Below are 24142 nucleotides of genomic sequence, written 5' to 3'. Positions count from 1 at the left end.
TGTGCTGTGGCATCTTCAGGGATACTGTTCCTGACAGCTTGTATTCCATCTGTGTGTGGGATGTTTGTGTAGAGAGCCTCTACATCCATGGTGGCTAGGATGGTGTTTTCTGGAAGGTCACCAATGCATTGTAGTTTTCTCAGGAAATCAGTGGTGTCACAGAGATAGCTGGGAGTGCTGGTGGCATAGGGTCTGAGTAGAGAGTCCACATATCCAGACAGTCCTTCAGTGAGAGTGCCAATGCCCAAGATGATGGGGCATCCAGGATTTCCGGGTTTGTGGATCTTGGGTAGTAGATAGAATAACCCCGGTCGGGGCTCCAAGGGTATGTTGATTTGTTCCTGTGTTAGTGTAGGGAGTGTCCTGAGTAGATGGTGCGGTTTCTTAGTGTATTCCTCAGTGGGATCTGAGGGAAGTGGCTTGTAGAATTTGGTATTGGAGAGTTGTCTGGCAGCCTCCTTTTGGTAGTCAGACCTGTTCATGATTACAACAGCACCTCCTTTATCAGCCTCTTTGATTATAATGTCAGGGTGGTTTCTGAGGCTGTGGATGGCATTGCGTTCTGCATGACTGAGGTTATGAGGCAAGCGATGTTGTTTTTCCACTATTTCTGCCTGTGCACGTCGGCGGAAGCATTCTATCTATAGGTCCAGACTGTCATTTAGACCCTCAAAAGCAGTCCATGTGGAGTTCTTCTTCTTGTACTGTTGGTGGGAAGGTATCTGTGTATCAGTGCGTTGTTCAGTGTTATCTTGAAAGTATTCTTTGAGTCGGAGACGGCAAAAGTAGGCTTCCAGATCGCCGCAGAACTGTATCATGTTTGTGGGGGTGGCAGGACAGAACGAGAGTCCCCTAGATAGGACAGACTCTTCTGCCGGGCTGAGTGTGTAGTTGGATAGATTGACGATATTGCTGGGTGGGTTAGGGGTACCACTGTTGTGGCCCCATGTGGCAGGTAGGATTTTAGACAGCTTACAGTCCTTTTTCCTTTGTAGAGAGGTGAAGTGTGTAATGTAGATCTCCTGTCTTATTTTAGTGAAGTCCGTTTGTATGGAAGTCTGGTTATTGTATGGAAGTCTGGTTATTTAAGGTGTTTACAGTGGTGGGAGACCAACTTATGTGTAGACGCATGCACAAATAGGTAAATGTAAGCTGCCTTGCATTGCCATAACTTTGTAGTGTGGACCCCGTCTTAGGGTGGGAGTAGTGAATTTTGATTTGGACATTGGTTTCAATTTGTGTAGATTTTATTCATTAATTTTGTTGAAATTAGAAAGCAAGCAAGAAAGAAAGTCCAAAATACACATATAAAGTCTCATAGGTTTCACAAGACTGTTGAAAAAGATGGGAAAACTTACCCTTTTAAATAGTTTTAATCAGTGAGGAATGGACAGTGTTGTCCTGGTATCTATCTCGTAAATATTAAGTCAACTTTCATAGTTAATATCTCACAGAACTATGATGCTGGTTAAAGATGGGAGTGAATTTCTGACATCTCCATTTCCTAACAAATATTTTCCCCATGATAAATATGTGAGATTACGGAACCAGTAGAGGAGCTGTTGGAGTGAAATTGGCAGAAAAATATTTTTTTTAAATTTTGGCTTCAAAATTAAGTTTAACAGTTGATTTACTTATATACCTGACTGTGGGGTAAGAAAATGTAAATATTATTATATGAATATTATACAAATTTACACAGTAAACAATCAGCTGTCAGCCGTGCCCAAAACGATGAAAATCTATTTTACTGCCTAATGCATTGTTGTAAAATAAGTAAAAATTCAGTAAAGAAATTTTGTTAGCAGAGTAGTGAAATATGAAATAAAGTCCTCATTAAGTAGAAAAGACATATGGGGGAAAATCTTCGCTGTTGTATTTACACATTATGTCACAAGGTGTCGCTGATGTCTAAAGAGACTTTTCAACAGGAAAGAAACACACAGCTCCTCCTACAGAAGACTTGAAAACCCTGCCTGTCAACGCGTCAGGAGGGCTCCCGGATGTGAGAGGGTTGGATTAAAAAAACTGTTTTCAAAGGTACTTCATCCTCCTCATTAACTGGACTCTGCGGTTCGCTCAGTTAAAAAACTGATTTATAACCCCGCACCCCGTGTCCGCAATGGCTCTTCTCCGGCGAGACTCCCTGGTAACCAGGCAGCTGCTGCGGTTGGTTCTGTTACACACGGCCTGGGAGGTGGGCAGCGGCCAGGTCCGTTATTCCGTGCCGGAGGAATCCAAACACGGCACCTTTGTGGGCCGCCTGGCCCAGGACCTGGGGCTGGAGGTGGCGGAGCTGGTGCCTCGGATGTTCCGGATGGTCTCCAACGGCAGAAGAGACTATTTTGAGGTAAATTTGCAGAACGGCGTTTTGTTTGTTAATTCACGAGTAGACAGGGAAGAGCTGTGCGGCCAGAGCCCCCTGTGCGCCATTGACCTGGAGGTGATAGTGGACAAACCCCTGAGGATATTTCACGTGGAAGTGGAGATACAGGATATAAATGACAATGCTCCTGTTTTCTCGGTAAATGAACAAAACCTGAGTATAGCAGAATCACTAACTCTTCCAGGTTCGCGTTTCCCACTAGAGGGCGCGTCTGACGCAGATATTGGTACAAACTCTCTGCTAACCTACAAGATCAGCTCAAGCGAACATTTCATTGTAGAGGAGAAAACGAAGGAGAAAAGTAAATCTTTAGTGCTTGTGTTAAAGAAACCTCTTGATAGGGAGGAAATCCCTGCGCATCATTTATTACTCACGGCTATTGATGGGGGCAAGCCGGAGCTCACCGGCACAGTTCAGCTGGTTATCACTGTGCTGGATGCCAATGACAACGCCCCTGTATTTAATCGATCGGTTTATCAAATCAAATTATTGGAAAATGCACCTAACGGGACTTTAGTCATAAAACTCAACGCCACTGACATGGATGAAGGCATTAATAAAAATATTTCCTATTCGTTTACCAACCATATTTCTCCAAACATAAGAAAAGTTTTCAGGATAGAACAAAATACTGGAGAAATCAGGGTTAAAGGAAATATAGATTTTGAAGATATTAATCTGTCTGAAATTCAAGTTGAGGCAAAGGATAAGGGGAATCCCCCGTTAGTGGGACACTGCAAAGTTTTGATAGACGTTTTGGACGTCAACGATAACGCCCCTGAGCTGGCCGTGACTTCCCTTTCCCTGCCGGTGCCGGAGGACGCTCCCCCGGGGACAGTGGTGGCTCTTATTAGCGTCTCTGACCGGGACTCGGGAGACAACGGCAAAGTCACCTGCTCCATCCCCCCGAACCTGCCCTTTCGGCTCGTCTCCACCTTTAAGAATTATCACTCGCTCGTGCTGGCGGAGGCCGTGGATCGGGAGCGAGTGTCTGAATATAAGATCCTGGTGACAGCCAGAGACGAAGGGACCCCGTCTCTCTCGGCCAGCAGCAGCATTTTGGTGCCGATCGCGGATGTGAATGATAACGCCCCCACTTTCCCTCAGCCCGTTTACACGGTGTTTGTGAAGGAAAACAACCCGCCCGGGGCCCATCTCTTCACCGTGTCGGCCTCGGACCCGGACCTGAGGGAAAACGCCTTTGTGAGCTACTCGGTGGTGGAGCGAAGTGTGGTAGAGCAGCCCCTGTCCAGCTACATCTCGGTGCACTCGGAGAGCGGGCACATCTATGCCTTGCAGCCCTTTGACTACGAGGAGCTGCAAGTGCTGCAGTTCCAGGTGAGCGCGAGGGACGCCGGGTTCCCACCGTTGTGCGGGAACGTGACTGTGCAGCTCTTTGTCCTGGATGAAAATGACAACGCGCCCGCAGTGTCCCCGGCTGGCTCCGGCCGCGGCTCGCCAGGGTCCGAGCTGGTTCCGCTGTCGGCCAGCGCAGGGCACGTGGTGGGCAAGATTCGAGCGGTGGATGCGGATTCCGGCTACAACGCGTGGCTTCGCTACGAAGTGCAGGAGCCCAGGGCTGCGGGGCCTTTCCGGGTGGGTGTATACAGCGGGGAGATCAGCACCACTCGGGCCTTGGAGGAGGCGGACGGCCCCAGCCAGAGACTCGTGATCCTGGTGAAGGACCATGGGGAGCCGGCGCTGTCAGCCACAGCCACTGTCAGCCTGTCCCTGGTGGAGAGTCCCCAGGCTGTGAAATGGGACTCGAGGCCAAGGGGCGGGATCGAAGGGCCCTTGGTTGACATGAACGTGTCTTTAATGATCGCCATTTGCTCGGTGTCCGGGCTGTTTGTGCTGGTGATTGTCGTGTACGTTGGCCTGAGATGCTACCCGGGTCCGGCAGTGATGTGCGGGCCTGGGAAAGCCACCGTGGTGTGCTCGAGCGAAGTGGGGAGTTGGTCCTATTCCCAGCGCCAGAGCCGGAACTTGTGTGTAGGGGAAGGCACCGCCAAGAATGACTTGATGGTTTTCAGCCCCAACTTTCCTAACTCCGCAGAGAACGGGGAGAAGGAGACGCCCAATCTATGCGGCACGGTTGGTTAAATAATATTTCCCGCTACAATACATTGTTTCCAGTGTCTCACTGAAGATTATTTTAAAGTAGTTAGTAGTGATTCTCTAATTAATTTGTATTTTTGTAAAATGCATGTTTGAATGACGAATAATGAATCTTTTTAGCGATCCAACTTTCTGTTTGTTGCTTTTGGGTGGGTACTTCGGATACAGTTTTTTAAACATAAGTGTTTTTTAGTTGCATTCGAATGAAATTCGAAATATGTCAGTTAGAATGGATAAAAGCCAAATTTACATGCATATAATATTATGCATGTAAATTTGCCATTGTATTGGCTCTCGTTTGCTCTTTTTTTAGTAGCACAATCTGCGCTGTTAATTCCATGAGAAACACTATATTTTTTCAGAAGAAGAAATAAATAGCCATGATCTGATGGTAGCATCCGTGTTCTTTGCCTGGGGAGTATTCCTCTAAGAATTACTTCCTTATATTTTTTGTTATTAGAGATGGCTCTTTATATGCTTCTTGACTGATAGTTTCCATTGATGATGACGACACCGTAAAGAACAATACTTTGGAATGGTTTAATACGTTCCACCTGAAGAAGCCAAAACATGTTAAAGCATTAGGATGAGTTAAAATGTAATGCTTTATTATTATCCCCTTCCTTCTGTGGGGAAACTGAGACCCAGAGCAGTGAAGTGACTTGTCCACAGTTACAGAAGGTTTGCAACAGATACAGAAACACAGTGTAGAATTCATGGTTGCCAGTCTTGCTTCTTGCCTAGAAAATCATCTTTCCTTTCCTTGGATCTCCTCCGAAATTTGGTGATTCCATTTGTCCTTTATCATTTCCTCTCCTGCTTATTACATGTTATTTGTTCTCTTTTAAATGCAGTTCAGAAGTGATTTACAAAGTTTTTTGAATTTTTTTTGCTATTCTTTCCTAGACCATCAACCTAAAGCACGTTAGTATGAAATCTCTTACAAGATTCCAGAGAATCTAGGGAAGCACCCAAATGAATGTAATTATATACCCATATTTTAAAATTTTCTGTTTCTAAAGTATTCTTTATGGCTTTCAGGATAAACCAGTAGAAACATCTTAGTGAGGAATACCTGGGTGTACCTATTACCAGAAATGTATATGCTTTTAATATTGATTAATCGCAGTTAACTCATGTGATTAACTAAAAAAAAAATTAATCGCACTGTTAAACAACAGAATACCAATTGAAATTTGTTAAATATTTTGGATGTTTTCTACATTTTCATTGTATTGTTTTCTGTGTTGTAATTTAAATCAAAGTGTATATTATTTTTTATTACAAATGTTTGCACTGTAAAAATGATAACCAAAACAAATAGTATTTTTCAGTTCACCTCATACAAATACTGAAGTGCAATATTTGTTGTGAAAGTGTAACTTACAAATATAGATTTTTTTGTTACATAACTGTACTGAAAAACAAAACAATGTAAAACTTCAGAGCCTACAAGTCCACTCAGTCCTACTTCTTGTTCAGCCAATCATTAAGACAAAAAAGCTTGTTTACATTTACAGGAAACAATGCTGCCCTCTTCTTATTTATAATGTCACCAGAAAGTGAGAACAGGCATTTGCATGGCATTTTTGTAGCTGGCATTGCAAGGTATTTTATGTGCCGGATGTGCTAAACATTCATATGCCCCTTTATGCTTCAGCCACCATTCCAGAGGACATGCTTCCATGCTGATGACGCCCATTAAAAAAATAATGCATTAATTAAATTTGTGACTGAACTCCTTGGGGGAGAATTGTATGTCCCCTGCTCTGTTTTACGTGCATTCTGCCATACATTTCATGGTATAGCAGTCTTGGATGATGACCCAGCACATGTAGTTCATTTTAAGAACACTTTCACTGCAGATTTGACAAAACTCAAAGAAGGTACCACTGTGAGATTTCTCAAGAAAGTTACAGCACTCGACCCAAGGTTTAAGAATCTGAAGTGCCTTCCAAAATCTGAGAGGGATGAGGTGTGGAGCATGCTTTCAAAAGTCTTAAAAGAGCAACACTCTGATGCGGAAACTACAGAAACCTGAACCACCAAAAAAGAAAATCAACCTTCTATGGGTGGCATCTCAGGCCAACATACACGACAATCACCATCACAAACAGCCCGGACACCGAGCGAATGAACATGCATTGGTCTGCACTGCTTTGGATTGTTATCAAGCAGAACCCATTATTATCATGGATGCATGTCTTCTGGAATGGTGGTTGAAGGTGGAGACATGTGAATCTTTAGTGCATCTGGCATGTAAATATCTTGCGACGCCGGCTACAACAGTGCCATGCGAATGACTGGTCTCACTTTCAGGTGACATTGTAAATAAGAAGAGGGTAGCATTATTCCCTGAAAATGTAAACAAACTTGTTTGTCTGAGTGATTCGCTGAACAAGAAGTAGGACTGAGTGGACTTGCATGCTCTAAAATTTTACATTGTTTTATTTTTGAATGCAGTTTTTTTGTACATAATTCTAAATTTGTAGGTTTAACTTTCACGATAAAGAGATTACACTACAGTACTTGTATTAGGTGAATTGAAAAATACTATTTCTTTTGTTTTTTTTACAGTGCAAGTATTTGTAATAAAAAAAATAAAGTGAGCCCTGTACACTTTGTATTCTGTGTTTTAATTGAAATCAATATATTTGAAAATGTAGAAAACACTCAAAATATTTAAATAAATCGTATTCTATTATTATTTAACAGTGCAATTAATCACAATTAATTTTTAAAATCTCTTGACAGTCCTATTTTATGTTATTTATTACAGATTTTATAATAGATCAATTTTTTGTTTACCACTATGTTATCAGCTTGTAAATTGATTTTATTACTTGGAAGTTCTCCTTTTCCTGATAATGCACAAGTAAATAACTGAATGAGTGTGTATCTTCGAGAATCTTACAAAATACCGTTCATTATGATTAACTGCTTCTTTTGGATTTTATTTAAAAATTAACAATGGTTATTTAGATTTGTGATGCATTATAACCCATATAAGTACTTCCTTTTTATGAGTCATTTCCAGTTTTTGGTTTTCAGATTCCATTTCGGTTTCTTTTTCAATAGTAATGGATTCTGGAACATGAAAAATAATGCAGTGGTTTTATAACCTTTAAAAAAGAATTACGGTGACTTATTTTTATACCTCCATTTCCACAGAAAGTCAACAAGTAACTACTAAGAGTGAGAGATCCTGTGCTCAGAGAACTAAGAATTGTTTTAGGAAGAAATAGTTACAGAATGTATCCCGTTTTCCCTAGTAAATGGAACAGAATTACAAAGAGGAAAACATACTACATAAGAAAATAAATAAAAAATAGTAAAGAGAACATCTTAATATATTTATCCTGTTATTTTTTCCCTTTGGATGCAGGGAACATTTTTTGGGTGGTGTGTAGCTAGCCAGCTGCGACTTCGACCATTTTTGCGATACACAATCTGACTGATTTAATTTGTGCCGTTAGTAAGCATGGTATACATTGGAAGATAATCCTGTATTTGTGATAACTTTATTGGCATGTGACTGAAAGAACCGAAAAAAAATTACTGACATAGTGACTATATATACCCTAACTATCCACCAGGAGGAGACAGACAGCTGTACAAACTTCTTCCATTGGGAGAGCGGAGTTATCAGTCTTCTCGGGTGTTCTCCTGCTAGGAAGAGGAGTCGATCAGCTGGCCTGTCTTTCCTGTCACCAAGAATGGATGAAAGTTGGTGCCAATACCTTCAACATGGGGAAGCCGTTCTAATGTGCTGAATTATTTGAGCATTAAATGGGTCTGTTCCCGCCTTCTTTGTACATCCCAAGCTTCTAATAGACAAATGTAAAGCAAAACAAATCGCACATACACATTATAGTGCATACAAAAATGCAAAAGGGAAAGAAAGAGATAGTCACTGTCTCAAATAATATCAATTTTTTAAAATGGTGTCATATAAAATAGGTGTATATATCGCCTTAGCCTCTGGTTCTAGTAACATAGCCCAAGACCAAAACTATTCTTCAGATTGTGCTATATTTTACCACTATTTTACTGATATTGCCTAAAATTATTATATATATATACAGCGAAGTATTTACAAACACCTGTAGTTAAGTTGCCTAAACATTTGCGTTCTGAATGGCCTTTTCCAGTTGCTTATAACCTGCTCAAACTTTTATCTTTTTAGTTTAAATTCCAGGTTTAGTCAAAGTAGAGAGCAGCTTTTGAGAGATGGTTACAACGGATTAATTGTTTTTACGTAAAAACAGAGTAAAATGTATTATTTCCCTTAAATATGTAACATTTCTGAAAACAGCTCTAGTGCCTAAATAAGTGGTCTGTAAAAACTTTAAATTTAAAGGGGGGCATATATGCTTTTCAGTGATCTGTTGAAATGGTTTGAGATTTGCTGACTTTAAAAAGGGTTGGGAAACATACTTTGACCGTATGCACTGGTTGCTGTTTTCTTTCTAATGATCTCCCGATGTTCCGTTCGCATTGTGTAAATGTGTGCATGTAACTGATCCATTCTATTTTAGTATCCGGTATCACTTATGTTCTACTGGCTCCCTACGTGCACGTGTAAGAAAGTTAAGAAGAATTTAACATTTAATATGCAAGTGTTTATGTAATGTGGTCTGCGAAAGTGTGTGCCGATAAAGATCGGGCTGTAAAGGAGCCCTACATATTCCCACGTGAAATCTGAAGCTATGTATGTAATGGGGGTATAGCCATACCCCATTATGTATGTTCTGTTAATCTATGTATTGTGTGAGGCAGGACTCCAGATAAGCCCTAGTTTTAGAGGGTGCACATATTGTACAGGCCAAGGCATTTCATTTCTGCCTAAAAATAGAATGGAAGTTATTTGTTTTTGTCAATTTTATTTTTGAAAAACGTAGGAAATTCCATTAAAAACAATGTTGAAGAACACTAAGATTGCAAAAGGAAGCACTCAGAAGTCGGGAAATGCCAACATTCAGGTTTCTAACACATCGATAACTGTGCTCATTTATGCATATTCATTAAAATGCAGTCATTAATTAAATAATTAGATTGGTTTCTTCTCCAGTTTAAAAGGTTGTGAAGTGAATGAGGAAGAAGTCCAGAAAAAATCGGCTTCACTCTGTGTAGAATAATAATCTGCAGGTAAGGCAGAGAGTAACTGGCAAAATAATAAACATAAATATTAAACAGCTCCCATATTTACTGAATGCCATGTATCCTCTGCACTGATGTAAATACACATTTAGGCACTTGTGGAAAACCAGCACAAGGGCAATGCACAATTTAAGTAATTTAAGCCTTCAAAATAAAACTATGCTTCTATACACAGAATTTCACCTTGAATGAGTTAGTTAAAGAAACCAACCAACCAACCAACCAATCAATCAACTAACGATGTAATAAAATAATAATAACCGAATCTACATGAATATTAACAAGGGAGAAGAATTTGGTATTTCCTGAGTTTTGAATGCTTTCCTTCAAAAACCTCCATGTTCTTTCAATATGTTGCGGTCTGTCCGAGTCGGAGATAACGGTAGCTATGTATCTCTGTAAGATAAATATAAGATATAGAGATATTAAGATGTAGACGCGTGTGTGTCAGTGGAAGTGCATTAGACTGTAGTGCAGGATCAAGTGATGAAATCTTTAAAGATCTGAAAGGGAAAAGATTAAAACATCTTTCTATAGGTAAGGAACCCCAGACTTCTTTTGGTGGTTCAGCTATAGAGGCAAAATTAGAAAATTTCCGTCTGTTGCCAAATATTATCTCCTATCATGAGCACGGAACGACATAACGTTCGAAGGCATATCTTCCCTGATAGCTCGGCGGGCGGAGAGAAAGGGGGAGGAAGAGAAGATGAAAAAACCGTATGCTTGAACTCTCTGGATTAAAGAAGACGTAGTTTGGAAGATATAAACTACAGAAGGGTCTGAGACACAAGATGTCGCTGTCGGCTAAAAAGACACGTAAACAGGAGAAAACATACAGCTCCTCCTTCAGAAGCTCTGAAAATCCTGCCTTTCAGCGCATCAGGCAGACTCCCGGATGTAATAACTGCATTTAATAAAACGGTTTTCAAACCTGCAACGCATCCTCCTCATTCCCTGGATTCTGCGCGTTCGCTCAGTGAAAACACTGATTTCTAAGGAGTCCGCAATGGCTCTTCTCCGGCGAGACTCCCTGGTAACCAGGCAGCTGCTGCGGTTGGTTCTGTTACACACGGCCTGGGAGGTGGGCAGCGGCCAGGTCCGTTATTCCGTGCCGGAGGAATCCAAACACGGCACCTTTGTGGGCCGCCTGGCCCAGGACCTGGGGCTGGAGGTGGCGGAGCTGGTGCCTCGGATGTTCCGGTTGGTCTCCAACGGCAGGAGAGACTATTTTGAGGTAAATTTGCAGAACGGCGTTTTGTTTGTTAATTCACGAGTAGACAGGGAAGAGCTGTGCGGCCAGAGCCCCCTGTGCGCCATTGACCTGGAGGTGATAGTGGACAAACCCCTGAGGATATTTCACGTGGAAGTGGAGGTACAGGATATAAACGACAATGCTCCTGTTTTCTCGGTAAATAAACAAAACCTGAGGATAGCAGAATCACTAACTCTTCCAGGTTCGCGTTTCCCACTAGAGGGCGCGTCTGACGCAGATATTGGTACAAACTCATTGCTAACCTATAAACTCAGCTCAAGTGAACATTTCACTCTAGACTTGCAAAAGAACCACGAACACAGTGACGGTTTAGTCCTTGTATTAAAGAAATCCCTCAACAGAGAGGAAACGCCCGTGCATTATTTATTACTCATCTCAACTGATGGGGGCAAACCGGAGCTCACCGGCACCGTTCAGCTGGTGATCACGGTGCTGGACGTGAATGATAACGCGCCTGTATTTAATCAGTCCGTTTATAAGATCCGATTGTTCGAAAATGCAGCTAATGGGACCTTAGTCATCAAACTCAATGCCACAGATTTCGATGAAGGAATTAATAAGGATATTTCATACTCCTTCAGTAGTTTTGTTCCTCTAAGTGGAAGAGATGTCTTCACAATAGAACCGAATACCGGGGAGATCCGAATTAAAGGACAATTAGATTTCGAAAAAAATAAAGTATATGATCTCCAAATTCAGGCTGACGATAAAGGTAACCTTCCTTTGTCAGGACACTGCGAAGTTTTGATAGACGTTTTGGACGTGAACGATAACGCCCCTGAGCTGGCCGTGACTTCCCTTTCCCTGCCGGTGCCGGAGGACGCTCCCCCGGGGACAGTGGTGGCTCTTATTAGCGTCTCTGACCGGGACTCGGGAGACAACGGCAAAGTCACCTGCTCCATCCCCCCGAACCTGCCCTTTCGGCTCGTCTCCACCTTTAAGAATTATCACTCGCTGGTGCTGGCGGAGGCCGTGGATCGGGAGCGAGTGTCTGAATATAAGATCCTGGTGACAGCCAGAGACGAAGGGGCCCCGTCTCTCTCGGCCAGTAGCAGCATTTTGGTGCCGATCGCGGATGTGAACGATAACGCCCCTGCTTTCCCTCAGCCTGTTTACACGGTGTTTGTGAAGGAAAACAACCCGCCCGGGGCCCATCTCTTCACCGTGTCGGCCTCGGACCCGGACTTGAGGGAAAACGCCTTTGTGAGCTATTCGGTGGTGGAGCGAAGTGTGGGAGAGCAGCCCCTGTCCAACTACATCTCGGTGCACTCGGAGAGCGGGCACATCTATGCCCTGCAGCCCTTTGACTACGAGGAGCTGCAAGTGCTGCAGTTCCAGGTGAGCGCGAGGGACGCCGGGTTCCCGTCGTTGTGCGGGAACGTAACTGTGCAGCTCTTTGTCCTGGATGAAAATGACAACGCGCCCGCAGTGTCCCCGGCTGGCTCCGGCCGCGGCTCGCCAGGGCCCGAGCTGGTTCCGCTGTCGGCCGGCGCAGGGCACGTGGTGGGCAAGATCCGAGCGGTGGATGCGGATTCCGGCTACAACGCGTGGCTTCGCTACGAAGTGCAGGAGCCCAGGGCTGCGGGGCCTTTCCGGGTGGGTGTGTACAGCGGGGAGATCAGCACCACGCGGGCCTTGGAGGAGGCGGACGGTCCCAGCCAGAGACTCGTGATCCTGGTGAAGGACCATGGGGAGCCGGCGCTGTCAGCGACAGCCACTGTCAGCCTGTCCCTGGTGGAGAGTCCCCAGGCTGTGAAATGGGACTCGAGGCAAAGGGGCAGGAGCGAAGGGCCCTTGGTTGACATGAACGTGTCTTTAATGATCGGCATTTGCTCGGTGTCCGGGCTGTTTGTGCTGGTGATTGTCGTGTACGTTGGCCTGAGATGCCACCCGGGTCCGGAAGTGATGTGCGGGTCTGGGAAAGCCACCGTGGTGTGCTCGAGCGAAGTGGGGAGTTGGTCCTATTCCCAGCGCCAGAGCCGGAATTTGTGTGTAGGGGAAGGCACCGCCAAGAATGACCTCATGGTTTTCAGCCCCAACTTTCCTAACTCTGCAGAGAACGGGGAGAAGTTGAAACAGCAGGAGATGGCGTCCCAAGTCTATGGAACGGTTAGTGAAAGATTGTTGCACCTCCAGAACGCTTGTAACTTCTGTGTAACTGAACAAAATTTTTCTAAATATGCTAGTAGTGTCTGGGTGTGGATTTGAAGTTCTATATGGTATTTTTAATATTAAACGACTTGTATTTTCCCCATAAATGTGGTGTGTATGTAGCGAAAGTCCTGGGTATGGAATCATTCCCTCTTGCTGAGCGGTTTTGAATAGGTAATCTTTGTAGTGATTTCAGTTTGTATTAACAAAGAATATAGCAATACTTGTTTGAACTTTATTTTATCTGTGAATTCTCTTTATATTTTTCATCCCCTTATCACTTTTCCATTAGCCTATAAATGTTTCCCAATAGTATTTTAAGGGGCCTTTGAAATAACAATCTTCAGACTTCATCGACAGGTGTTAATAATGTTCACGTTTCTGGAAACCCATGTTCGTGTGAGATACTTAATATCAATATTTTGACCTTAAAGCACAATATTAAAAGTTGCTTTTCTCATAAGATTCACAGTTCAGATAATGAAAAATATTGATAGTACAGAGGCTGTGATTTAGAATTGTCTTTTCATGTTTTTTGATGATGGGTGATGTCAGTGCTTTAAACTTTGCCAGAAGTTGGGAATGGGAAACAGGGATCACTTGATGATTGCCTGTTCTGTTCATTCCCTCTGAAGCACCTGGCATTGGCCACTGTCGGAAGACAGGATACTGGGCTACACGGACCTTTCATCTGACGGAATGTGGCCGTTCTTATGTTTTTATTGTGATATGATTACATTCCTCTTTATGAAACATACAAATGTACAAGGGGTACAAAGAGAAGACTGGAATAGTATGGCTATTTTTATACAGTGTTATAAGCAATTTATTTTTAAAATGTAGAATGAGCTCCACGGTTTACCCTGCTATCAGCAATGTCTCATTTTAATATTCGGGTCAAAATATCCTTACAATGGGGTCAGACATTTTCTTTGCGGGGGAATAAATTCCTTCAAAAATTTATCAGGCAACCTCCATCACTGATTGCTCTTGATATGTCGATTGTGAGGCACTCTCAATTCCATCCCTCATAACACTGATCGCTGATTATAATGATTGCAGTTATTATTGCAACTTCTGTAATAATACAACTTTTAACTTCCCTAGTACCTTCCGTCAAAGGACGTCAATGCACTTTAGAGAATTAGTGTGAATTTTATCCCAGTACAAAGAACCTTGACACTTAAATCCCGCTTTAAAGGTGAAACTCACGCCAGGTGCAGAGGGCAAGCACAAAACCGATGTACCCTTAATTCCACTTAAGCCGCACAATATCGTTTAAAAGATGCATGTCACCTTGCAGTGGCCTTCTGCACTAAGGTGAATTTCACCAGTTAATTTAGCCTCTTAATACCCCCGTGAAGTATATGTAACTAATCCCGTTTATTGATGCGGCAAACGGGAACTCGAGCAGTGAAGTGACTTGTCCAAGACTAGGAAAATCTGTGGTAGATCTAGGCACATGAGTGCGCACATCTCTGGATTTCCAGTCGTGCTTTATCCAGAAGTTCATCCTTCTTCTCCTTGGATTTCCTCCCAAACATGGGTGGTGTCATTGGCCCCTTCTCATTTTTTCTCTCTCATTACATGGAATATGTTTCTTCTTTTTATAGTGCAGCACAGAAGTATTTTACAGAAAATGAGAATTTCTAATGTTTTTCTTTTTGAGCTATCATCATAAAGCATTTTATTATATGTTAGTTCGCACAAAGTTCCAGTGAATCAATGTAAGCATCAAAATCCTGTAATTATAGTATTATATTCATCAACGTTTTATTCCCAAAGTCATAATCCTTGGTGACAGGATACACTAACAGAAACATACTGGTTGTGCCAGTTACCTATATATCAGACACGTATAGACCTTGCTTTTACTTCTTATGGATGATCTTAAACTAGATATATTTTTCCCTTTATTTTTGTATTATTACAACTGTAATATTGCAGCTGTAAAATTATTATAACTGTATTATTGCAGCTGTAAAACAGGTTTCCACCACCTGGAAGGTCTTTTCTTCCTGATAAGGGACAGCTAAGTGAACAAATATATGTGTAATTTGTCAAGAATAAGACTAAACACCATAGAGGGAATCCAGGCTCCATTGAAGTCAATTGCTTTGACTTCAATGGAGCTGGGATTTCACACCATATATTATAATTGATTTCCTTTCCCCCACATTTGAACTGATTTGTTTAAGAATTGGGATTAATGTGATTAACGCAGTGGCTGGGTTCTACTGCCTTTAATTTCTTTTCACTTTCCTTGAGTCACTTTCAGTTGTTTCTAGATTTCATGTCTGCTTTCTTTTCCATAGAAATGGATGCTGGATTACTGAAAATAACACAACTTTAAAAGAAAATTGCCTTTTCTTATTTGTTTCCAGTCCCATTTCTGTGCAAATCAGCAGATGGCCTCTAAGAGTGAGATATCTTCTGCTTAAAACAATGAAAATTGTGTTTAAAAATAACACAACTGAGTACTTTATCCTAGAATATTTAAAAGAATTGCAATGTGGATTTAAAAATAAAAATAATTAAGTAAACATAGTAAAGAGAACATTTTGGCATGTTTATTTTATTTTTATTTGTTGGATGGAGGCAATAACTTTTTTGATGGTTAAGAATGTGTGATTTCCGCTGTTCCATAGATGTTTTTGATTCGTGGTGTTATACATTGGAGGGTTATAATCACAAGTGACAATGTTATTGACATGCAGTATGGAAATGCAGAGAAATTGCCTCAAGTGGTGGCTAGATACCCTTATTATCCCAATGGAAGAGGCAGACAGTTATCCATACTCCTTGAGAGAAGTTATCAAGCTACCCAAATACCTCCTTTTGGACCTGACCAGATGGCCACATGCTTTTCTGGCACCAAGAGGAGATAGAAATTGGCTCTAATACCTTTTGTTTGGAGAGCCATTTTAATGTGCTGAATTCCTTATGCATATGGGCCCCAACCAGCAGAACACTAAACTCTTGAGTAGATTCGCTGACATGCTTAAAGCTAACTGGGTTTTTAAGTGATTTGCTGGAGCAAAGCCTTAATGGGGTCTGCTCTTGCAGTCCTTCCATACCCCAAAAATCTAATGATTTCATTTGTAGCAAAAGAGGACAAAGGTACCCAATACTTTTAGAATTAAGTGCAAACATTTTCAATGCATTTTTAAAAAGAATAGTGGTGCTTTTAAAAAAAAAAAAAAAAACCTATCAGTTAAAATGCCCTCAGAAAGCCTTCACCATACACCTTCTTCACCTGTTATATACATATATCAATTTATGGAGATATGTTTACATATAATAGATGGAATATGTAGCAACACCTATATATAAATTAACCTAAAATATTTGTTTCCATGCTCTAAGACCTTTTCTGACTGCTTATGTTTTCCCCAAACTTTACTTCAGGGACTGAAATTCTGGAAGTTTGGTCTCAGCACATTTTCTTTTTTGAAAGATCAAAAATGGTTTAGCTATTTTCAAATGAAAAGAGAATTAAAAATATATTTTGCCATAATTAAGAAAACTGTTGTGACATTTTTTGAACAGCTGTAGTGTCTAAGCAGGGGGTGGTAAAAACTTAAAATCTGACTAAGAGGTAAGCTTTAGGCATCAGATATGTCTTTCAGTGGTCTGGTAAAAGTCTTCTTAGCTTTGATCAGTTAAAATCAGTTTAAAGTACACTATGCACATGTGCAGTGTTTTAATGTGTTTGGGTTTTGTTTTGTTTTGTTGTATATAATTCTTTTAATGGTCTGTATTGGCACTGTGTATATGGTCACGTATAGCTGAGTGGAAATTCACTTTAATATAAGGACTCGCTGTGTTCCACTGGCTCTATGCAAAGTAGAGAGGAATTTCACATTTTACCTGTGGATGGTATGTAGAGTATGATCTGTGAAGTTGAACACTGAAGGAAGCAAAGCTCTAAAGGAGCCTGTCTCATTCCATATGTTGTATGAAAGGTTTCAGCCATGTTTTATTATATCTATCTATTAATAGGATCTATTTCTCTACACTGAATGAGCCAGGGCTCCTTAGGCAACTTTGCACTCATGGAGGCTGGGTTTCAGAGGAGCCCATCCCTTACTGAGTTCAGGTATTTTGAAAGACAGACCATTCTACTACTGCCCAACAAATAGTTCCATATGATTGCATTTCTTTACTATATTATTTGTCTTTTAGACACCTAGGGAATTCCACGAGAATGGTAAGGTTGCCAAAGAATCCCTGAAAAGTCAGGAAATGTGGAAGTTAAGGGGTCCCACACAACTTTAGTTCTGAGCCATGTATGTAACCATTATAATATAATTTTTGGTTACATTATAACAAAGTTTTTCTTCAGGCCACTGTCTCCTTCTTTGTGCAAGTTGGATGGAGAAAGAGGCAGGGTTGTGAAATGTATGAGGCAGAGGTTCAGAAAGTGTCTGTCTTCCTCCTTGCACAGGATGGTCAATGAACTCTGAGGATAAAAATAAATATTGAACAATTGCTTCATTCACAACACATCAAATAACCAAAAACCAAATCTAGGTTGCTTGCGTTATGAGTGTTTCACTACCCTTAAACGTCTTTCCACATGTTTTGATTGAGTGTGTGTATGTGTGTGTGTATGTGTGTGTGTGTATAGGGTTCTAGCCCAGGAAAGCTTATGCCCAAATAAATTCGTTAGTCTCTAAGCTGCCACAAGGACTCCGCGCGTTGTTGTTTGTTATAGGTACACAGTGTGTCTATAGACATGTAGAGATATAAAGTATATGAGCTTATAAGTCACTAGAAAGGGATTTTATGACAGCATTTTAAAAGTAAAGAATCAGGTTTTAAAATGTTATTCAAAGATTTAAAGGCAACAATAGCTTACCACAAATAACTATTTTGGCCTAAAATCTTTACTGTGTTTCATAATATTATTTGGCTATAGGAAAATATTATCATATGCTAACCAGTCAATGCTTGACTCTCCCCTGTAGCACACTTAATAAAAACGTGCAATGTTAGACCAGAAGTCTGTGTTTTAAACATTAAGACAATTTTCCAAGGTTAAGGTATCCCATATTTATTTTGCTCGTTCGGCTATATAGAGAAGATCAGGATATCTCCATATTCTACCAATTAATTATTTCCAAACAAAGTACGTTAAGACGTAGAGCTAATAGTATCTTTCGGATAGGTTGTAAAGAAAAAGAACGTCAGAAAACTGTAAGGATTACGTGCATTGTTATATTAATCTGTATATTTAAAGCATGGAAAGGTCTCAGACACAAGGTGTCGCTGTCGCCTAAAAAGGCTTTTTAACAGGAAAGAAACACACAGCTCCTCCCTCAGAAGTACTGAAAATCCTGCCTGTCAGCGCGTCAGGCGGGCTCCCGGATGTGTCAGGACTGGATTTAAATGAAATTACTTTCAGAGATCCCGCATCACGATATTCATACGGAATTAGGCGGTTCAAGTCACTGATTTATAAATGAGAACCGCCCCGTGTCCGCAATGGCTCTTCTCCGGCGAGACTCCCTGGTAACCAGGCAGCTGCTGCGGTTGGTTCTGTTACACACGGCCTGGGAGGTGGGCAGCGGCCAGGTCCGTTATTCCGTGCCGGAGGAATCCAAACACGGCACCTTTGTGGGCCGCCTGGCCCAGGACCTGGGGCTGGAGGTGGCGGAGCTGGTGCCTCGGATGTTCCGGTTGGTCTCCAACGGCAGAAGAGACTATTTTGAGGTAAATTTGCAGAACGGCGTTTTGTTTGTTAATTCACGAGTAGACAGGGAAGAGCTGTGCGGCCAGAGCCCCCTGTGCGCCATTGACCTGGAGGTGATAGTGGACAAACCCCTAAGGATATTTCACGTGGAAGTGGAGATACAGGATATAAATGACAATGCTCCTGTGTTCCCTGTAAATGAAGAACTGCGTCTCTCAGAATCGAGAACGCCAGACTCACGTTTCCCACTAGAGGGCGCTTCTGACGGAGATATTGGTACAAACTCTCTGCTAACCTATAAACTCAGCTCAAGTGAACATTTCATTCTAGACTTGCAAAAGAACGACGAAGACAGTGCGTTTTTAGTTCTTGTATTGAAAAAACCACTGGACAGAGAGGAAACCCCTATGCATCGTTTATTACTCACTGCTACTGATGGGGGCAAGCCGGGGCTCACCGGCACAGTTCAGCTGGTGATCACGGTGCTGGATGTGAATGATAACGCGCCTGTATTTAATCAGTCAGTTTATAAGACCCGATTGTTCGAAAATGCAGCTAATGGGACGTTAGTCATCAAACTCAACGCCACAGATTTGGATGATGGAATGAATAAAGATATTATATATTCGATACGCGGCAGTGCGACACACAGCGGAAGTGCCGTGTTTAGCCTACTTCCAGACACAGGAGAGATCAGAGTCAACGGAGAATTGGACTTCGAAGACACTAATTTATATGAAGTTCGGGTTCAGGCTACGGATAGAGGTAATCCTCCAATGGTCGGACAATGCACTATTTTGGTGGAAATTTTAGACGTGAACGATAACGCGCCTGAGCTGGCCGTGACTTCACTTTCCCTGCCGGTGTCGGAAGACGATCCCCCGGGGACAGTGGTGGCTCTTATTAGCGTCTCTGACCGGGACTCGGGAGACAACGGCAAAGTCACCTGCTCCATCCCCCCGAACCTGCCCTTTCGGCTCGTCTCCACCTTTAAGAATTATCACTCGCTGGTGCTGGCGGAGGCCGTGGATCGGGAGCGAGTGTCTGAATATAAGATCCTGGTGACAGCCAGAGACGAAGGGGCCCCGTCTCTCTCGGCCAGTAGCAGCATTTTGGTGCCGATCGCGGATGTGAACGATAACGCCCCTGCTTTCCCTCAGCCCGTTTACACGGTGTTTGTGAAGGAAAACAACCCGCCCGGGGCCCATCTCTTCACCGTGTCGGCCTCGGACCCGGACTTGAGGGAAAACGCCTTTGTGAGCTACTCGGTGGTAGAGCGAAGTGTGGGAGAGCAGCCCCTGTCCAGCTACATCTCGGTGCACTCGGAGAGCGGACACATCTATGCCCTGCAGCCCTTTGACTACGAGGAGCTGCAAGTGCTGCAGTTCCAGGTGAGCGCGAGGGACGCCGGGTTCCCGTCGTTGTGCGGGAACGTAACTGTGCAGCTCTTTGTCCTGGATGAAAATGACAACGCGCCCGCAGTGTCCCTGGCTGGCTCAGGCCGCGGCTCGCCAGGGCCCGAGCTGGTTCCGCTGTCGGCCGGCGCAGGGCACGTGGTGGGCAAGATCCGAGCGGTGGATGCGGATTCCGGCTACAACGCGTGGCTTCGCTACGAAGTGCAGGAGCCCAGGGCTGCGGGGCCTTTCCGGGTGGGTGTGTACAGCGGGGAGATCAGCACCACTCGGGCCTTGGAGGAGGCGGACGGCCCCAGCCAGAGACTCGTGATCCTGGTGAAGGACCATGGGGAGCCGGCGCTGTCAGCGACAGCCACTGTCAGCCTGTCCCTGGTGGAGAGTCCCCAGGCTGTGAAATGGGACTCGAGGCAAAGGGGCAGGAGCGAAGGGCCCTTGGTTGACATGAACGTGTCTTTAATGATCGGCATTTGCTCGGTGTCCGGGCTGTTTGTGCTGGTGATTGTCGTGTACGTTGGCCTGAGATGCCACCCGGGTCCGGAAGTGATGTGCGGGTCTGGGAAAGCCACCGTGGTGTGCTCGAGCGAAGTGGGGAGTTGGTCCTATTCCCAGCGCCAGAGCCGGAATTTGTGTGTAGGGGAAGGCACCGCCAAGAATGACCTCATGGTTTTCAGCCCCAACTTTCCTAACTCGCGGGAGAATGGAGAGGCAGGGAAGGGGCAATTGCTTACACCAAATGCATCAGGAATGGTGAGTCATTGGAGTCAGTCCTGATCTCTAAGGAAGGCTTATTTATTTATTTCCCAATTGAATATGTTCTTATGCATGTCTTTAATTCCTCAGAATAGGCAGAATTCTAGAAAATCAATGGCTAAATTTGAGCGGAGGTATAGCTCAGTGGTTTGAGCATTGGCTTGCTAAACCCTGAGTTCTGAGTTCAATTCTTGAGGGTGCCGATTTGGGGCAAAATCAGTTCTTGGTCCAGCTAGTGAAGGAAGTAGGCTGGACCTGCTGACCTTTCAGGGTCCCTTCTAGTTCTATCAGATATGTATATCTCCATATAAAAAAAACTTTCTCGTATAAGATAAAGGGAATTACACCAAGCATGACTCACCCAATGAATTTTGCTACAACCGGACATGATCCTTAATTTCAGCTGTTTAATATGTAATAGTCAAATCCATTATTTTTTCTATGTCAGGAGTTGGATACATGTTTTGTGATGAAAAATGAGGATACCTATATGCTATTTGTGATTCCACAATTTAACAAATGTGACTAACTCAAGCTCTGCATGTTCCATTGGTAGAATTGAAATACTTCTAGTTCTATCAGATATGTATATCTCCATATAAAAAAACTTTCTCGTATAAGATAAAGGGAATTACACCAAGCATGACTCACCCAATGAATTTTGCTACAACCGGACATGATCCTTAATTTCAGCTGTTTAATATGTAATAGTCAAATCCATTATTTTTTCTATGTCAGGAGTTGGATACATATTTTGTGATGAAAAATGAGGATACCTATATGCTATTTGTGATTCCACAATTTAACAAATGTGACTAACTCAAGCTCTGCATGTTCCATTGGTAGAATTGAAATACTTTTTTGGGGGGTGGTTAAATTGCTGAAATTTGTGAATACAGTTGGAAGTATCAATACTTGAGGAATGGGTTATCATTTAAACTGAGAGTAGTTTAAGCCCAGTGTCAAGGCTGATTCCCAACTCTGGCACTTTGAGTGCAGAAGGTGGGGGCCCGCAAGGATTCTAAAAATTAATACTGGCCACTCCTGGCTTGTATTAAACTCCTAAAGTTACAGCTTTTCTCTGACCTTGGATGGGTAGATGTTGCCACCACCCAAGTGCAAAAACCCCTTTGAGAACCCAGGAAGGCGCCCTTGGGAATTTCTTCCTGTGGGATACCTTCAAGCCCTTTCTCCACCGCCAGGGAAGAGCTGGGAAAGAAAACAGAGGAAATCAGCTGTTGCCCCATATAATTAAACAACATGTGCACAAACTCTTAGGACACAAAACCCAATCATTTTCTTAAAAAAAGGTAAATGTTATTAAAAACAAAAAGAAAGAAATACTTTTGAAACTCAGGCTATTGCTAGATTTAAAAAACCCACTTACAATAATTAAGCATCAAGAATAACCTTCCTGAGGTAAAGTTTAAAGGTTACAAGCAAAACAAAAGCATTTGGGGTTAGCACAGAGGAGTCCACAAGCCATAAAGAAATAAAAGCAATAAACCTAATTGCGTCTTTCTAGACATTTCCGGATCTACTTACATATCTGGGGTTGTAAATGAGTAGTTTCTAGGTATGATTCTGATGATTTTTTCATACCCGGACCCAAGCTTTTTACGGCATAGTCTCTGTCCCTTCTCTCTGGGAGAACAACACAGACAGACAAAAGTGGGGTCTTGTTTCAATTTTAAAAAGTTCTAGCCTTCCCTTTGGCTCCCAATGGGGCTCACTACAGCTTTGCTGTGCTAACCAGAATGGATTATGCTTTAACCTTCATTTCTCTATGCTAGCCTAAGGACTTTCTATGCTGTATCCAGCTGACTAAGAAACCTGCTGTTTTGACAATGCTGTATGAGTATCACTGCAAATGCTTGTTGAGGTGCATTCATAGCTAAGAGTGTACAAGTCTCCATCAGAGGTGTGTCTCAGTGGGACTCACTGAGCAGCGCTCATGGTGTGAAGCAGGACTGCTGCAGGCCCAGAGATCCAGTCTAAGGAGATGGTGAAGCCGCATGGCATAACTTGGAGGAAGTGTGAAACCCCTAGGGAGTCTAGCACACTGAAGGGGTTCCTTCTAGAGACTATTACAAAGTTGGGGCCATAGTCCTGATCCTGTGGATCTGTGACACCTCCATAGTAAGAAAGTTACACATTTTTATGCAGAGTATTTTAGAATTACACAGTATTTATTGAGATTGAGGGTTAATCACATACAAAGTATACAATGGTCATATTAAAAAGAGAAGTGTTTGCATTGCTACATTGGTTATGGAAAAAGAGTGGATATTATAAGTTTTCTGCAAACTGTGTGAGAATTCCCTTTGAGGGCTTGAGTTTACTGGCACTTCATGAAATTTGTTTTCATTAAGAACATGCCTGGGATGTACCAGTTTGATGTAACTTTAAAATAAAAGATTACTTGCAAACCCAAGAAATTTTGGCTTTTGGATAGTCCCAGGAGCATAGTAAAAGTTGTAATTTAAAAAAGTCTCTGACAGAATTGGTTTTGTAAATAGTAGATTTTGGAATTCTGCAGTTGTATAAGAAAAAAGGAAGGAATCTCCACTGCCAAACTGACATTTCTCAGCATTCTTTATGGGCCAGATTTCCTTCCCTGCTTACACTAATCAGCAGTTACTCCCAGTAGTCCTTCCACTGACTGTTGTGACTGCCCCTGTGAGTAATTACACTGCTCACACAGGTGAGCAAATGGGTCACAGTCAGGTCTTATAATTGTTGTCCTCAAAAAGTAGGGGTCAGACTGCAAGAACGTTACTCACAGTGAGTAGTAACCTACCCTTTGAGTCAGGGATTTGGAGCAATCAAATTTTTGAATTGCTCCGCTCCAGCTCTGCTCCGACACCAATAGTGACTGCTCTGGCTCCGCTCCAGCTCCGGGCAAAAACCTGCAGCTCCACTGCTCCGTGCTCCAGCTCCACGGTCCGCTCCAAAGCCCTGCTCTGAGTAGGTCCTTTGAAATAAAGATATCAGAATCTGATGCTAAAGAAATTACTAATGCTATTGTGTCAAACAATTTTCTAGTGAATGGGAATTTTGTCATGGATAATGGAAACAGTCTTAGGACCATGGATGGAGCACAAATGGAGTTTTTCAGAGTGAAGAAGGAGTTCCCCCACCAGTGAAGGTGGGGCATATAATTCAGAACATGAATGATTGGTCCAAAATGTGAA

At 42.7% G+C, this 24142-nt stretch overlaps 2 protein-coding genes across 8 annotated transcripts in view; both read left to right on the top strand.

Moving 5' to 3' along the window:
* The window catches only part of LOC101941509 (protocadherin alpha-C2), a 316181-nt gene that overhangs the window by 101437 nt on the left and 190602 nt on the right, over positions 1 to 24142 (top strand). The window contains exons 1-2 of one of the 7 annotated variants that reach the window (XM_042840752.2): positions 1807 to 4480; positions 5411 to 5814. The exons of 4 other annotated variants lie outside the window; for them this stretch is intronic. In XM_042840752.2, coding sequence (XP_042696686.2) covers positions 2123 to 4480; positions 5411 to 5467 — 2415 coding nt within the window. In that variant the 5' untranslated portion in view covers positions 1807 to 2122 and the 3' untranslated portion in view covers positions 5468 to 5814. Of the gene's footprint in view, positions 1 to 1806; positions 4481 to 5410; positions 5815 to 7182; positions 13047 to 24142 lie in introns of those variants that run through there. 2 more of the 7 variants (XM_065554817.1, XM_065554814.1) reach the window with 2 other exon arrangements.
* LOC103306249 (protocadherin alpha-8-like) overlaps positions 1 to 24142 on the top strand; it is a 307323-nt gene that overhangs the window by 92579 nt on the left and 190602 nt on the right.

This window comes from Chrysemys picta, chromosome 8 (assembly GCF_011386835.1).
Source record: "Chrysemys picta bellii isolate R12L10 chromosome 8, ASM1138683v2, whole genome shotgun sequence".
NCBI classification, from domain to species: domain Eukaryota; kingdom Metazoa; phylum Chordata; order Testudines; family Emydidae; genus Chrysemys; species Chrysemys picta.
This window is presented reverse-complemented; position numbering and strand designations above follow the sequence as displayed.